The sequence below is a fragment of the Protopterus annectens genome, chromosome 8.part0, assembly GCF_019279795.1.
Source record: "Protopterus annectens isolate FY-2018-M chromosome 8.part0, PAN1.0, whole genome shotgun sequence".
Lineage (NCBI taxonomy): Eukaryota > Metazoa > Chordata > Ceratodontiformes > Protopteridae > Protopterus > Protopterus annectens.
The window spans coordinates 146,030,826-146,048,184 of NC_056741.1; the positions used below are offsets into that span (position 1 = coordinate 146,030,826).

Here is a 17,359-nt window from a genome sequence, read left to right on the forward strand (position 1 = left end):
GTATCTTCTGCATGTTTGTCTGATTGGGACATGCAGGTATGCCTTTTTTAGGTCTAAAGTCACAAGTTAAGCCTTCTTGCCCAGCATGGGAAGCTGCTAGAGTCAACATTTTGAATTTTGGTAATAAATTGTTTAGAATAAAAGGCCCAGTATTGGTCTCCAGGGCCCTTTTTCCCAAGGTCTTGAATAAAATCCTTGTCCCTCTCTGGCGTTGAATGGCCCTCTGTCCATGAGGGATGAGACTTTTTTTGTGCCTCTGCCCATTGATTTTTTGGCAGGTCTGGCCAACCGTTTGTCCTTGGCGGGGGTATGGAAGTGAAACTTGTAGCCTTGTGACACTATGTCTGGGCCCATTTGTCCTGGGTTATGTGCCATTTTGAGAAAAAGTGCTATTTTTCCTAAAGGGGCTGCCAGAAGATAAGTGCTTGGTGCAGGCGGGGGAAGTCATTGGGACTTTTTCCTGTATGGCTGTGATTTGTCTTCTCCACTTTTGGAGGTAGAAGCCCCCCATTGTTTAGACCTGTATGAACCTTGGGGCTGGGATCTGCCTTTTGGGTTTTGTATCTGCCCTTTGTGGTCTGTCTGACATGGAAAGGGCCAATTCTTTGGGGCCAGTGTCTGCTAAATTTTGGGAGGCTGTACCTGTAAGAAATCCTTAACCTTTGCATAGATTTAGCTTTGTCCTCCATTTTTTTTAAACCCTTTTTGCTTTAACAAAAAAAGGTATCATGCTGTAATGGAGATCTAATAATTTTGCTTTACATGTCAGGCAGATTTTGTTTTTAACCAAGCATCCCTTTGATGACAGAACCCATAACAGCGGCCCTGCAGAGGCCTAAAAAATCAAAACCACATTGCAAAGTATGCTTTCCAACTTGTTCAGCTGCATGCAATAAATCCTGCATTTCTTTGTTTTCTGCACATTCAGAATTTATCAACATTTTCTGTTTAAGCAGTGACATAATATATTGCTGATATTTGAGCATATGAAACACAATTTAAAGCCCAAAAAAATTTTTTCCCCATCTGTAGCCCAGAATCCCTGTCAGGGGTAGGTTTTGCAGGGGGCCTTGACCCCCTTTTGGGGCCCTGGGGATAGTTTCTGGGTCAGCAGGGGTTTTGAAAAGAATTTTGAGAGTCAGGAACCCCGTAGTACCTGTCGGGTTAACAGGAGCTGGAGGTAAAGGGGTCAGGGGAGACTGGACTCTGAAATACATCATCTACAATGTCTAACACAGGTGGAATAGCTAGGGGGCCTTTTTGTGGGGAAAGGAAGTCTCAAGTTTTCTTAGATTCTGAAAAATCTTGGCCCCCCAGTGGAAATGTTTCCCCCATGGTTGCAAGTTTTCCCCAAAGATAATCCTCAGGAGGAGAGGCTGAAGGGGTAGATTCTTCAGCATCAGAATCCTCATAGAGGAAGAGTATTCCTGATCAGAAGAGGAATCAGATGAAATGGAAACCTGACTGAAGATTCAATTTTTCTCTTTCCTAGGCCTCTTATCAGGAGGGGGTTGGGAACCCCCGATCAAAGTAATTAAGTGTTTGGTTTTAAGCACTGTTTTTGGGCATGGAGGCCTGCCATTGTTTTTTTTTCTTTGTCTTTAAAGGTGCTTTAGTTTTCCCTTTAATGATTTTTTTAAGTAGGTCTGAAAAAACCCTCAGAAGCAGCCTGCTCAGCCCGGACCCATCTGAGGAATAGTCCCCAAAGGGCCAATACCTTGAGCTTAGCGGCCTAGGAACTCCGTGGAGTCTGTGCGGTAGGTCCAAAGTAGCGGGCTCAGGGGCTGCAAAAAAAACCTCACTGAGAAGGCGCTTGGGGCCTGTCATGGTTTTGCCCGGATGCCTGTCCTTTTCTTTTTCTTTGTTTCTTGTGAATTCCGGTAGTCATGGCTATCCGGGATCGGGAATTAAATCTTCTGCCAAAATAATGAAATGCAAAATCTCCCGCTTAATAGTGCGGGTTAAACTGGAAAAAAATGTTGTGGTAGGGCCTGGAAAGGGAATACAGAAAGAATGAAAGTCCTTATGATTTTGCTTCCCACAAGAAATACAATTATTAACTTTTTTTGACATCGGGGAAAAAAAATTTCCCCCCGGCCCTTTAATGAAGACTTGGTCTGAAATTAAAAATTAGATTACGCACCCCCCCGCAAGAAAAATTAAAAATGGCGTGGCTGCTCTTTTTAAACCCCCGGCCCTCTCGGGGAAAAGCGACCAAGGGCTCCTGCTTTGGAATTAGGCCCAAGGGGGCCCCCCCGGGGCCCGTTAATGGCCCCCAAAAAAAAATCGTTAAAAAATTTTTTTTTTTTTTTCTGTAAGGTGTCCATTTTTTTTTTTTAAAATTTTTTTTCTGGGGGTTTTTGTTTCGAAAAAACATTTAACCCCCTTTTTTTTTTTTTTTAATTATTAATTTATATTAATATATATATATAATATATATATATATATATATATATATATATATTTTTAGTTACCAGGTTTGCAGGAATTCCAACAATTTAAACCCCTTTGGGGGGTTTTCCTTTGTTGGCTTTGGCATTTTAAATTTTTAAATGGTGTTAAAGGTTGTTTTTTTAAAGAGTGTCCTTGTTTTTTTGTTAGTTTGGGCAATTAATTTCTTTGGATTTTATCTTTGGTTTGGTGCTTAGTTGTGAATTTTTTGAGGTATGTTTGCTTTGGGTTTTTTGGTTGTGTGTGGAAGGTTTTGGTGTGTTTGTTTTTGGATCTTGTTTGGATAGGGTTTTTGGTTTTTTGTTGTTTGTTTTGTTTGGGGTTTTTGAGTGGTTTTTGTTTTTTTGGGTTTTTTTTGGTTAATGGTGTTGTGGGGTTATTTGTTCCAAAATTTTTTTTTATGTGGGTGTGGAAGAGTTTTCCATTTTCTTTTGAAACTTTTTTAACGGTAATTTATCTTTTTTATTACAAGTTAATGGCTTTAATGCGACCCCATTTCCTTTCAACCTTCAAGGTTCCTTTGGTTGTCTTTCTCCCTTTTTTTCTTTTTCAATCAACAACCCCTTTTTTTTTCAAATTAAATCCTTAACCTCTGAAATTCTTGGGTTTTAAAAGGCCCTCCTTTTTAATCAATTGGAACCTTTTCCTTTGTGAATGTGCATTCATATAAAGAATTTATGGCCTTGGGCCCGGTTGATGTATCTTTTCATTAACCCATTGTGTAAGTTGGGAACCTTTTATAATTCTCTTTAAATAGTAGTCCTTTATTACAAAATTTTAAATGCTTTGTTTTTGAATGGGGAAAGTTCCTCAAATTAATTAAATTGTCTGATGGATCTAGATTTTTGAGGTGAAGCATATTCATCAAATCTGGGTTTGACATGGCCTTGTATGTTAGGCAAAGGTCACCTCTGAGCAAGCGGTAGCGACTGAATAGAGCTGGAGTTCTTTCAGTCGGGCAGCATAGGACAGATTTTTGAGACCCTTTATCCTTTTGGTGAGGAACTTTTGTGGCCTCTCCAGCTGCTGCAAGTGTCGGGTCAGATACATTCGAATGGGGCATTGTACTCAATCATTGGTCTGATGAGTGATGAGTAAAGGGAGACTATGACCTCCCTTGATCTAGATGAGAATCCCTTCATGATAAGGTGGGCAATGTAGAAGGTCTTCCTAACTACTTTAGCTACATGGGTGTCGAATGACAGACTACTATCAACCTGGGTCCCCAGGTCCCTGATAACTTCTTCTGTGCTCAGTGGATTGCCACCTGTTTGGTAGCTAGGGGTAACCTTGTTTTTCCCGAAGGGTATGACTATGCATTTTGGCATTTAACTTTAGGCGTGGCTCTGGCACCAGTTATCCGTTTCTGTGAGACCCTTCTGAAGGATATCTGTGTCAGATGTGTTTTCTACTATGGCCCAGTTTGCAGTCATTTGCAAACTTTGTCAGCCATAACCCTCCTGTGTTTGCTTGTACTTGAAAGTAGATGCCAAACAAGAGTGGGCCCAGGACTGAGCCCTGTGGGACACCACTTGTGACAGGCTTTGAGTCTGACATGGCGCCAGCAACTCTGACCCTGTGGGTTCTGTCACTCAGCCAGTTTGCAACCCATCTTGTGATGTATAGGTTGACATTTAAGCTGATGAGTTTTTCAATGATACCCGAGTAGGGTATTGTATCGAAGGCCTTAGCCAGATCGAGGTAGGCTGTATGGACTGCCTTTCCCTCATCAATGGCTTTGGTGACTGTTTCGAAAAAGTCAACCAAGTACACACATATATATATATATATACACATATATATATATCCATGTGCATACATACACAGTGGATATAAAACATGTACACACACACCCCTGTTAAAATGCCAGTTTTTTTGTGATATAAAAAAATGAGACCACAATAATTCACTTCAAAACTTTTCCCACCTTTAATGTGACCTATAACCTGTACAATTCAATTGAAAAACAAACAAATCTGTTAGGGGAAAAATATAAAAAAATAAATAAAAAACGTACAATAAGCTGGTTGCTAAGTGTGGACACCCTTAAACTAATACTTTGTTGAAGCACCTTTAAATTTAATTACAGCATTCGGTCTTCTTGGATACGAGTCTATCAGCATGGGACATCTTGACTTGGCAATATTTGCCCGCTCTTTCTTGCAAAAGGACTCAAAATCTGTCAGATTGCAAGGGCATCTCTTGTGCACAGCCCTCTTCAGGTCACCCCACATATTTTCTATTGGATTTCTGTCTGGGCTCTGGTTGGGCCATTCCAAAAATTTAATTTTCTTCTGGTGAAGCCATTCTTTTGTTGATTTGGATGTATGCTTGGGGTCATTGTCATGCTGAAAGGTAAAATTCCCCTTCACCTTTCTAGCAGACGCTAGTATTTTAACACGGGTGTGTACACTTTTTATATCTCCTGTACACACACAAATGTAAATATAAATATATATATATATATATATATATATATATATATATATATGTGTGTGTGGTGTGTGTGTGTGTGTGTGTGTGTGTGTGTGCGCGCGCACGCGTGTGTGTGTATAAATAAATGTATGTATGTGTATATATATATATATATATATATATATATATATATATATACACACACACACACACACACACATACATACACACACAATCTATATATATATATATATATATATATATATATATATATATATATATACATATATATATATATATCTATATATAAATAGAGAGAGATACACACACACATATATACTTCCATGAGTGATGTTGCCCTAGTTGCCCTCCCCTCCTTGAAAGCAAGCACCTCTGGAAGTGGAAGTGGGAGACATCCTCGAGTAACAGACAGCACATGAGCTCCTTGGGCCCCAGAGAGATTTTCACTAGCCCAACTTGGAAGGGGAAAGGTCACTTCAAAATCTCTTGTTTTCCTCTCTGCATCAGTAACTTACTTCTAAATTTCCATCTCATTTTTACAGCTACCATATGAATGTCTTGCAATAATAAGAGGAGTCTTTTTATAATTGTAAGCCACCCCGCATCACCCACTTCTTACTTAGACAGACACACACACACACACACACACACACACACACACACACACACACACACACACACACACACACACACACACACACAACACTTAATATGCAAGTTCTACTTTAAGACTTTTTTCTGTAAACTGCTGTCTACAGGCATAAGAAACTAGTTCACAATGGAAGAAATCTCCAGCAAAAACATCCTCTCATTACCCTTCATTCTCTGACTTAGTCTACATCTCTCACATACCAGAGAGTTAATTAACTCTTAACCAAACTGAAAGAGGAAAAAAAAAACTCGAGACACAAACATTTATTTAAAATAACTTGTCTTAAAAGAAATACAAAAGTAACATTGACCCACCTAAGAAATTCATTCCATGTTTAAGTTTTACAATTTTTCATCATTCAAGAAAAAAAAATCCAAGAAAAGGGAAGTCCTATACTTACTGAAGCTTGGGTGGTATTCGTCTGCTGAGCAGTACTTGTGTTTGGAGAGTTAGCCTGCCTATTGGCTGCCAATGTTGCCTGCAATTCAAACAGAAAAATAAGGCAAATAACCTTAGTGCATTCACTTACTATAAATGCAACTTAAAACTATGCACAGGCTTCTATTCATATAATGGTTCAATTACACAAACATCTTGTGTCACTGTTAAAAGAATGAGAGAAAGTCCAACATGACAGCCATTTAAAATACTATGCAATTCTATTCACAGGCTGCAGAACACTGATGACAAAACTGCATGTCAGTTGTACGGTATAACACTGTTAAGCTCTAGGTTCACTAGAGATGTACTACAAGGGAACAAGTACTGATCACTGGATAGATATGTTATTCTGTGGTTAGGTGGACTGTACATGTCCACCTGACTCCGTGGAGAAGGCTTTTTCAAAATAGAAACCGATGCAGTGTTCTGACAAAGAAATGGGTTTGGTTGGCAGGAGACTCAAAAAGAGATTAAGACTCTTAATTCAGCTCCATGATTTAAAAGGATACATCAATGATTACCTCGGAGGCAGTCCAAGTTTGAATACTGGCTCAGGCATGTGTAGGAACTGGCATGAAAGATGGGAATTGAGTGGCCACTGTCAGCTCACCCATCCCGAGGCAGATCTGGCTTAACACGAATCACAGAGTACCAGGTGTTGCCCAGTGGAATTAAAATCTGTCATGCCTACACTATCGCAGATCATCTCACACTGGCTGCTGAGGGGAACTCGGCATACAATGGCATGCTCCTCTGAGACAAAGCAGTGGTGGAGTGCTGAGGCACAGTCAAGCAGGAGGGATAGTTCTCCCAGGAGGAAGGTTAGGTCACTACCCAGGACCAGTAAACTGGCCTACTCCCTACTATCCAATTCTCTACAAAGATTGGAGAGCTGACTGGGAGTCCCACGCAGGGATAAACGAGCCATAGGGTTCTCACCTAATCCAGGAATACCCTGCTCCCACACCCTCAGAATGAATGGGATGATTATGTGCAGGCAGTGGAGCTAGTAGCCAAAGTCTTGAGGGGGAAAGGGGGGTGAGAATCTCGTCAAAGACAACAGGATAAACTATGTGAGAATGACACTGGAGACTGCGGGCTTAGCCTTAATAAGAAATGCAAGGAATTGACTAAGGTATCACCCCATGGGAATGTTGGGCCTGTTCTGTCCCAATCATATAAAATGAACTTTATTCAAATCACTTATGGACACTTTTGTGCTAACCCCTGCCACTGGCTCACCCCTGAGCCCATTGTATCTGAACTCGTTCTGGATGGCCAGGATGACAGTCAATACATTCTCCAGTGGACAAGGGGGCTTTTGTCACAGACTCTTCAGATGCGACACTAGGCCATCTTTCATTTGCAGCATGACAAAGAGAGCAATTAGTATAAAGGCTGATATATTCCAGAGTGCTTTAAGTATATATTCAGCTGTCATGTAGGTTCTTCCTGCCGCTTTCAAAAAGGACCTTGAGAAAAGAGTGTTTTCTTTTGCTATCCAAGACTGCCATGAGATAAAGTTTTCCTTTGGGAAGCAACTGAGATTTGATTTCAGGAAGTTTATGGAAATGCCCAGAATGAAGTGGACAGGCATGGTGGAGTATACCCTCAGACTATTTATAGCCCCTCATCTCCAGCATCAGAGTCAGAGGACTGCACAGGAGATGGTGGTCTCTCTCACACTGAGATGGTGGTCTCTCTCACAATCTCCATATCTCCCTCGAACAAGCAGGGGGCACTACAGTAGATGTGGATGGCTCACCCCACAGAGCATCAAAGTTATGTACCCCTCCTACATGCCTACACATATTCTCTGAAAAATCTACATCCAACAATGTCTTCAGTCCTACTGTCTAATGTAGCAGGCTTGTCATTCCTATACATTATTCTTAAAAAAATAATAAAAGCCAAAAGTAGCAAACAAAACGGGTTGGGATATTCAGACAGGGACAGTGATCTCCTGAAGCATATACCATAAAAGCTGGCCAAATGATGGCAACTGGGAACTGGCACTTAACTGTATTGCGGAACACAATTCCAATGTGGCGTAGCAAAACTGATGCACTACTACAGGCTTCCAAAGGAGCAGCTGTAGCTGTGGATAGTACAGAGTGGAGACTAACAAAGAAAGGCTCTCAAGATGGCAATGCCCGACTTCCAGACTGTAGAGTTATGTCTATACTTTTTGGGTTTCTTGTGGAAACTGCCTGGGATGTTTTCTTTAAACTGGTGAAGTGAATGAACAGATCCAGATGCTTATTAAGGTGTGCTGTGGCTACTGAAGCTTGAACATTTGAGCATTTGGATTAAACAGTAAAAATGCATTTTTATGTTTGCTGAACAGATCATCTATTCTAAGGAAAATGGCAGTCAAGTGCTTCTCCTAATAGAAGGAGCACTTATTTTGAGCCTTTGTGGCCTTAGTTTGAATAATTTAAGCTTGATACAGTGTAAATAACGATTGCTTTCCGTTTAAAAAAAAAATTGGCAGGTGACTGACTTTCAAGTTATACTATGAACAGTTTTGGCATCTACAACTTGAGAAGTAAATTTCAGAATGGTGCCATGATAGACAGTATCTGCTGCCACCAGGGTTTGGCAGGATTTTTCACATGCTGTCTGACTCATTGTTTACTTTGGAGAAAGTACTGCCGTGTAAGTTGCACTTACCATAAAAGCAGATGTTCATATCTTTCACTGCTGCAGTAACCTACAGCTGCACGGGTTATATTCTGCCAGACAGTCTTCAAAAGTCTGTATGGGTTATATTCTGCCCAAGATGCAAGGGCCAGGCAGTCTTCAAAAGTCACTATCGCCCCATCACATGTGCCCAAGCTGCCATCTCTTGAGATCCAAAAGAAAAAAAAAGTAGCCTTGCCACCAGTATCTTCAGTACTTTTTTGACTCCCAAAAGGAACAAAGCCTACTCATCCTGAAACACTATAAAGTTAGGAATACATAACTTTTATCTCACAAAAGTAACTACATACAGAAAAAGGTGGATGGAGGGAGGGTGTGGCTACTGCAGCAGTGAGGAATTCAAACATCTACTGTTATGGGGCAATTCAGAAAACTGTACTATGTTCATCATAAATTTCTGTTGTAGTAGCCTACGGCTATACGAGTAGATTAAGCTTGGAGCCCCCACAGTATGACCAAAATAAGACTGATCCTAGACCTGGAGAAGTAATCCAGCTTGCAATGCTTTGTAAAAGTATGCAAAGAGAACCAAGTACCTACCTCTAGAATACTTCTAGAGTCCATCCCTTTCCAATATGCCACAGAAGAAAACAAGCCTCTAATAGAATGCAATTCTGCCTGGAATACATGTGCCATTGTGAGAATAAAGAAAAGTTGTGTAAAATCTTACCATAACCATAGCTGTCCCTCTCTTCCATGCTGCAGTAGTCTTCATGTGGTTTACTCCTCTTGCTTCACAGGGATGTCTTCCTGGATTTGGTCCACCGATGGGGTATTCCTCAAATAGAACTGTTTGCCTCCTCCATCAGGGACCAGTGCTGTCTTGGCCAGTAGGGAGTCACCAACAACATTTGTGGCGTGTCCTACTGAATTTTTAGCAGGACCTTATGAATAAGTGGGAAGGGGGGAATGCATATAGAAACTTCCCCTTCCATGAAATTGAAAAGGCATCTGTTGCCAGTGCCTGTGGGTCTGGTATCCTGGTGAAAAAAAAACAGGAAGTTGCCTGCTGATGGAGTAGGCAAACAGGTCTATTTGAGGAATACCCTATCGGTGGACCAAATTCAGGAAGACATCCTTGTGAAGCAAGAGGAGTAAACCACATGTAGAATACTGCAACATTGGAATAAAAGGACATCCAAAAGCAATAGCAAGGGGACAACCACCTTGAAATGGTCCCTTTTGATATGGGTTGCCCTTTCTTTGACCCATCAAAGCGGACAAACAGCTGTTCAGCTTGACTAAAGGACTTTGTTTTGTCAATATACCAGAGTTGTCTGTGCACATCCAGAATATGGAGAATCCTTTCTGCCCAGTTTTTAAGATCTGGATAGAAAACAAGTAGACAGGTGGCTTGATTCATTGTAAACTCTAAAATGCTTTTTGTCATGAATGAGGGATTTGTACTTAAAGTATCCCTTCATACATCATGGAAGCTTGCAAACAGTAATGCAAAGACTTCAGCAATGTCTTCAAAGTTATGCACCATAAATCAGATGAGCTGGTTCAAAGGGAAACAAAAGTTAACGCTTGCAGCACATATTTAAGATCCCAAGTAAGTGTCACCTATCTCTTAGGTAATGTTGTATCCAAACCCTCTTCAAGAACAGCTTAACCAAAGGCAGGGAAGAAAAGGAGATCCATGGGACGACATGTTAAAATGGTCAAATATTAGGCTTGACACAGGAATAAAATAGGCCCAAGGATATTAACTCAAGCAAATATTTAAGTACCAGTTGAACATAATCCCTGATTAGGCCCTGGTTATCAGTGTGGCAGCAACTACAAAATCTTTCTCACTTACTAACAGGTTTTCTTGTCCCCTTAGCACCTGCTGCACATACTCATGAAGAAGGTGCATGCAGTCAGTTGTAGTAGTTTGAGAATGGGGTGTATCAAGCTATCAGTGTCTTGTGTCAGTAGATCCAGTTTATGAAAAAGCTTGTCGTAACTGCCCTTGGCCAACACCATAATGAGACAGAATTGTTGTTGCATGGGCTAGAAGGAAATCGCCACAATGATCTTTGGAGAGTCCTTCAGAATCTTCAGAATTACCCTTGGTATACGTGGAAATGCCTAAAAGTACATTCCAGATCATGGGACTGAAATTAGCATGTTTTCCAGGCCTGCCAGCAAGGAGTCCTGATGCACAATTTGTTTAGAGAAGCTAACAGATACAAGGTGTCCCCCCCAAATGGATCAATTCCTGGAAGATTTCCTCCTTCAATTTCCATTTGTGAGGGTCTGTCTTTGTCCTGATCAGCTTATCTGCCACTACATTTTGCTCTGACATTATGTAGAAAGCTTGAAGCGTTAAACAATTCTTCAGAATGACCAAGGGGAAAATACCTGGTGTACCATTTGTTTATATACCACATCAATGTGCTGTTGTCTATAATCATCTGCAGAGGTCCTGGGAACCACAGATGAAGAGATTCTAAAGCATGGCTCACAGCCAACATCCCGGACATTTACATGCGTTAGCCTGTATGTTTTGTTCGAAAAATTCTACATTTTTATCCCCAATGAAACTGCCCACCGTGCAAAATTTGAACAGTAATTTGTCAAATATTTAGCTGGGGTTGGAAAAAAAAGAATGTATGATATGGATTCAGAGCAATGTGTTGTCACCACCAGGGCAGTTCTCTCTTGACAAATCCTAAAATTAGAATCTGAAACTCCAGAGACTGGGAAATGCTGGGTCCACACAGTTTTTAAGAACCACTGGATTTTTATCATATGCAACCCCGAAAGAGGAATTAAGAGAATCACGGAAGCCATGAATCCTAGAATCCTTAGATACTCTCTGGCTGAAGTCTGCACCTGGCTTGTGAAGCTCAGGAAGATTTCTAGATACAAGTTCACTTTCTCCTGAGTCAGGAAAGTCATTTGCAGTGGAAGAGTCTAGAAAGCATTCTAGAAACACAATCTTATGAGAGGAAACTGAATTTCTGACTGCTGATCTGAAAGTTCAGGCTGAGAAGGAGACTTGTAACTCATGAAAAGGACTGAAAAAGACTAAGTCATCTAAATAAGAAACATGCAAATGCCCTGCAGTCTGCAACGAGCCATCAGTGGGACTAGACATTTTGTAAACACCCTTGAAGCTGTAGATAACCCAAAGGGTAATGCAGAGAATCATCAGGCAGACACAAAACATCTGATGAAATTTCTGAACTCTGTGGCAATAGGGAAGTGGTGATGAGCATCTTTAAGATAGGTTTACCATGAGACTTAGAAGAGGAAAGAGAGGCAACAGATTCTGTAGGGTCAACATCTTCAATTATGGATACTTTCACAAAAAAGTTGAGAAAGGACAAATCGAGTGCCGTTCTCCAAAAAGATCCTTCTTTGAAACCACAAACGTTCTGGAATAGAATCCTTTTCCCCTTTAGTTTTGGAGCACTGGTTCTATGACCACCAAGGACGCCAAATCCTGAAGAACCTGATGAAAAAAAAACAAGCCTTGTTGGGAAGATGAAGGGATAATCCCCAAAAAGGTGGTATGTCTAACCAGTGCAATCTGTAACCCTCCTGAAGTACTCTCAGAACCCATTTGTTTGAAACAATCGGTTACCAAACAGTAACATTAACAACTAGTTTCTGGGAGAGATTTTTTGGGGAAGAACGAGGGAGGGGGGAGGGGCAGGGGATGCTGCTATAATCATTCACAGGCAGATACACAGTAAGTTGTTAGTACTCTTAAAGAGACTCTGTCCTAATACTCTCACCTGAAATGTACTTTTTGTATATATTGTAAATAATGGTACTACTCCTGAGTATCTTATTGTTCTACATAATTGTTTTTTGTACTTCATTGTTTCTCTTATCTTGTATGTCAGTTTTATTGTTATCTAAAACATGTATGTACACTATTTCTTTGGAGCTTTTCTCCCCAGGACTCCACTGAAAAAGGACACATGATATCCAGTTGGACTTATCCTGGTAAAATAAATAAAATAAATAATTATTGTAAAAAAAAATATATATATATATATATATATATATATATATATATATATATATATATATTTATTTACCCAAAGGGGATCTAAAAGCCAAAAATGGAAGACAGGAGATAACAGTCTACCTATGAAGCCCAAAGGTGCTCTTGCAAAGGTAGCAAGAAAGTTCTGAAGACATGGTCACCCAGGCTGTTGCTTCTTTCCTGTGGATATTGAGACACAGGAGCTTGGGTGCATGTGTGGATGAAGCTAGAAACTTTCCAACACTGCCTGGCCTTTATATCCTGGGCAGGATATAAAATATATAGCTAAAAGCTACTGCAGCAGTGAGAACATCTCCTTTGTTGTGGTTCTCTCTCTGCAATATTTTTTTTTTAAGATTAAGTTAAGTTGTTGTTAAAGTAAGAAATCCCTCATAGCAAGACGTTGTCCCGTTCGATTCTCAGCTAGAGCGTCTTCTGTGTGGAGGCATACATGAATGGGGCGTGCCTTCGTTGAAGGTTGTGAGCCAGGGCTGGTAACCCGGTACATAAAAATCCACTACCAATCATTAGCGGACCGGAGTTCCGCTGTGGTGACCCCTAACCGGGAAAAAGCCGAAAGACACAAACAAACATTGCTGTTATTTGGTAAGGCCATACTGTATTACTTGGACATTAGTGACTCTTCAACAACCTGGTTAACTCAGCAACTTCTTTGAACTGAAGATTCATGCTGTTTGGACTACAACCCATCTGACCTTTTGAGGAACCTCTTTTCAGTGGAGTCCTGAGGGGAAAAAAGCTTTAAAATCAAAATCTACTAAGTACATGCACTGACAAAAAATATTCTGCACAAAAATATATACAATGTAAAAAAAAAATGCCAACGGAGTTATGGTTATTCTTGAAAAACAACTGCAATCCTTTGATAATCACATTGCCACAGTGGACAGGAAATCCTTCTACCTGGCACACATCACAAAAGGTTTCTCATCCAGAAAAAAAGAGGTCATTGTTCCCCTCTACTCATCATTCATTAGACCCATTATAGAGTGCAACGCCCCTTTTCGTATGTACCTCACAAGACATCTACAACAAATGGAAAGGCCACAAAAATACCTCGCAAAGAGGATTACTGGCCTCAAACAGATGCCTTACGCAGACCGACTCAAAAAACTCCAGCTTTACTAAGTCACATATCACCTACTCAGAGGCGATCTCTGCCTAACATATAAAGCTATTTCAAACCCAGAGTTGTTGGACATGCTCCGCTTAAAGAAATCCCAATCCCTCCGAGCTACACACTCTAGAGACCTAAACCTCGTCACCACAATAAACAGAACCTACTGGAGGGGATAGATACCTGTCCCAGAGACTTCCCATACTCTGGAACAGGTTACCTATCTAAGTCAAACAGAGCTCCTCATCAGCACTCTTCAAGAAAAATCTTGATGACTGGATGGGTATTAGGAAATTCACCCCGGGGATCACTTCTGTGGTTCTGCTTGACAGGGGCACAGGAAAATATTTTTCCTGGGTGGCGAAAGCCAGGGTACCTTTTTGGCTAGGCTTGTATAGGCCCCAGGGCCAATAGCCTAGTACCTACCTATGAACAATGTTAATATTCAAAGATGGCAATTCTCTGTAACATTGTTTTAAGACCTGTTCTGCAAAGATTTTGTTTATTAAGTACTTGTCCGATACAAATTAATTTACTTGTAATGGTTTTCTTGGATCTTAAGTCTGTCATACATATTTACTTTTGTAGCTATTGTAAAGTGCTTAAGTAAATAAGCACTTTTGATAACACTGAACTTGAAAGGAACAAAACATCATAGCTGCAGGTAGACCAATATTTACCTTTCCAAGACTTACTCTAACAGAACCTAACAGGACCTAAAAGGGTCAAAAATACTTCACTTTTTCCGTCTCTGGAAATCTGAGTTGCCAATTTCTTGTCCATGTTCTGTTGGCACTTAAGACATTCATCCTAATTTTCTGAAGATGACTCTTCCTCAGAAACAGAAGCAAATGATCATTGGCCTAAAGCCAACATTACTTACTGCTCTAAGAAAACCCATAAATTACATGATCTTTATTGCAAGGTCAATACCTAAATTACAATCATTCCAAGCAGAAATCTTATGATTTTTCACCAAGATGGCATGGAGACACTGAAGGCGAATGTCACTGAATGGTATCTGTCAGCAACAAGTGTACTTGTTGGTGGCCCTTCTTGGGAACGTTATTGGCCACAAAAATATCTCCAAATCATAATAAAAAAAAAATCTTAATAAATGCAAAAAGACCAACTGTGTAGGAACTTACCATAATTGTCTATGTTCAAGTAATCACTGTTGTAGCAGTCCTGACGATTAGGAAATCCATCCAGACTTCCAGAGCTCAGTACCCTTCCTCCTCCAGGCGAGATGGATGCCCATCCACCTGGCATACTAGAATGTCTCAGCATAAAACAGACATTAACGCACTATATTAGATTTTTCTTGTCAAAATTTGCATCTTATGCTCTGCAGTACTAATGCTTGTAGTACGGTGTGGTATGGCCTGCCAGAACTCTGGACAGATAAGCATTTCACTGGGAAACCATTTGGATGGGAATATGTGATATTATGGATAAGCAAAGTGCATAACCGAACTTGCTGCTCTATTTTCTATAACCATCTCTTTATTTTACACATACTCACAGATGTTTAAATTGTGTACACTTTTTGGGAGGTGCACATAACATTCAAGAATAAGAACAATGCAGTGACAACTGTCACTGTCCCCACCTATGCGCACCCTTCTCCTGTTCCACAAGTGTCAACAGTACTTCATAATTCACACTGGTATGGCTACTTTAAATTTACTTGAAAAGGGCAGGAGGACAAAAGCCTACCATTACAACTATTACTTTTGTGTGTCTGGCATCTGGAAACTTATTTATACAATCTAATATGACAGAACTATAAGACTATATGATTCCTGTTTTTATATTATGTATTTTATGAGTACATTATATATATTTTAGAAGTACATTATACATTTTATGAGTACATTATATATTTTAGGATTGATACATTAGTGCGAGCTATACCACTCTGCTAACATGCCATTACACAGCTGTGCACTAACTATAAGCTGCATGGGGAAATCCTCTTCCTATGGAACAACAATCGCAAAGCTGACATTATGAAACATAAAGGGGTACATGGCACTAGGCCACTAATGGGGGATGCGGGAGTCTATGCTCCTCCCAAAGAAGAAAAAAGGTAGTTATGTACTTACCATAACGTTCCATCTGTGTTGTTGATCTTCATTTATCCTTGACTCTTGGGAATACGGTTCCGATCCTCGGAACCGGCTCAGCCATTACATATCTTGCTCAAACCAAAAACTCTCGAGCTAAGACACTACCCACAATATCCCATCTCCATATTACCTCAGAGTTTGCAGCCACACAGAGACGCACAAGAATATGTATACGGAACTGAAGAGGATATGTCCAAGGTAAAAACCTGGTAAAGATACCAGGACAAGTGTCTGATTCTCCAAAAAGTCTACAGGAGGGGAAAGGAGGGTGGGATGCCAAGGGCAAATGAAGATCGACAACACAGATGGAACATTATGGTAAGTACATAACTTCTTTATCTGATGTTTGCAATCTTCATTTATCCTTGACTCTTGGGACAGAGTCCCCAGCTACTTTAGATCCTGGATGGCCTTATGGAAGGATATTCCTAAGAAACATAGAGCCAAAGGATGCTCTTTCCCCTAGAGACCAAATTCAATTTGTAATGAATGATAAAGGTATGCAGAGAAGCCCATGCTGCTGCTGCGCATATTTCATCCACGGAAGCCTTGGCATGTCAGTGGTAACTGGAGATGCTTTTTATTGTATATGAAAGTAATACAGTCTCTTAACCACTTTGATAAGGTGACTTTTGAAACAAATTTCCGCAGAGATGGACCAGAAAAGGAGATAAATAACTGATCCGATTTTCTACACTCTAGTCCTGTTGAGGTAGACACGTAACTGTCTGTGAACATCAAGTAAATGTAAGTAATACTCACCTTCGTTAGAAAAATTTGGGAAGAAAACAGGTAAGTCAATGGTTTGATTAATATTATTTTCTGAGACCACCTTACAAAGAAAGGATGGGTTAGTTCTTAGAGTAACCCTATCCTTATGAAAAATCAAGTATTGGGGTTTTGAAGACAATGCTTCTAATTCACAAATCCTTCTGGCAAAGGTAATAGCTACGAGAAAAATGGTCTTCCATGCTAGAAACTTTAAGTGACATGTAGCTGCCGGTTCAAAGGAAGAAACCACCAAAGACTGCAAAACTAAGGTCAAATCCCAAGGAGCTAAAGGGTCTTTAAACAGAGGTTTCAGACACAAAGCTCCCTTCATGATCACTTTGCACAATCTAGGGGAAATTAGTGAATGGTCTTCGAAGCCATTGTGGAAATTGAAAATAAGCACCTAGTTACACCCTAAAAGTAGAAGAAGATGCTGCTTGATCGAAAAGCAAACCTAAAAATTTCAATACCTTTTCTACTGGTGCGGAAAGGGGGTTAAGGCCATTACTGCATGCCCAAACAGAAAATCTTTTCCACTTGCTGAGGTAAAGATTCCTGGTAGAAGGTCTATGGGAGGCCAGTAAGATTTGTTTTGGACTGAGAAAGATAAATTCTTCTGCCTGGTGACGAACAGAGTTGGAGGAGCC

At 40.3% G+C, this 17,359-nt stretch overlaps 1 protein-coding gene across 3 annotated transcripts in view; it reads right to left on the reverse strand.

Moving 5' to 3' along the window:
• The window catches only part of PHC1 (polyhomeotic homolog 1), a 1,492,233-nt gene that overhangs the window by 1,267,395 nt on the left and 207,479 nt on the right, over nucleotides 1–17,359 (reverse strand). For all 3 annotated transcript variants that reach the window (XM_044079657.1, XM_044079656.1, XM_044079655.1), the window contains exon 4: nucleotides 5,940–6,017. In XM_044079657.1, coding sequence (XP_043935592.1) covers nucleotides 5,940–6,017 — 78 coding nt within the window. The remainder of the gene's footprint in view (nucleotides 1–5,939; nucleotides 6,018–17,359) is intronic.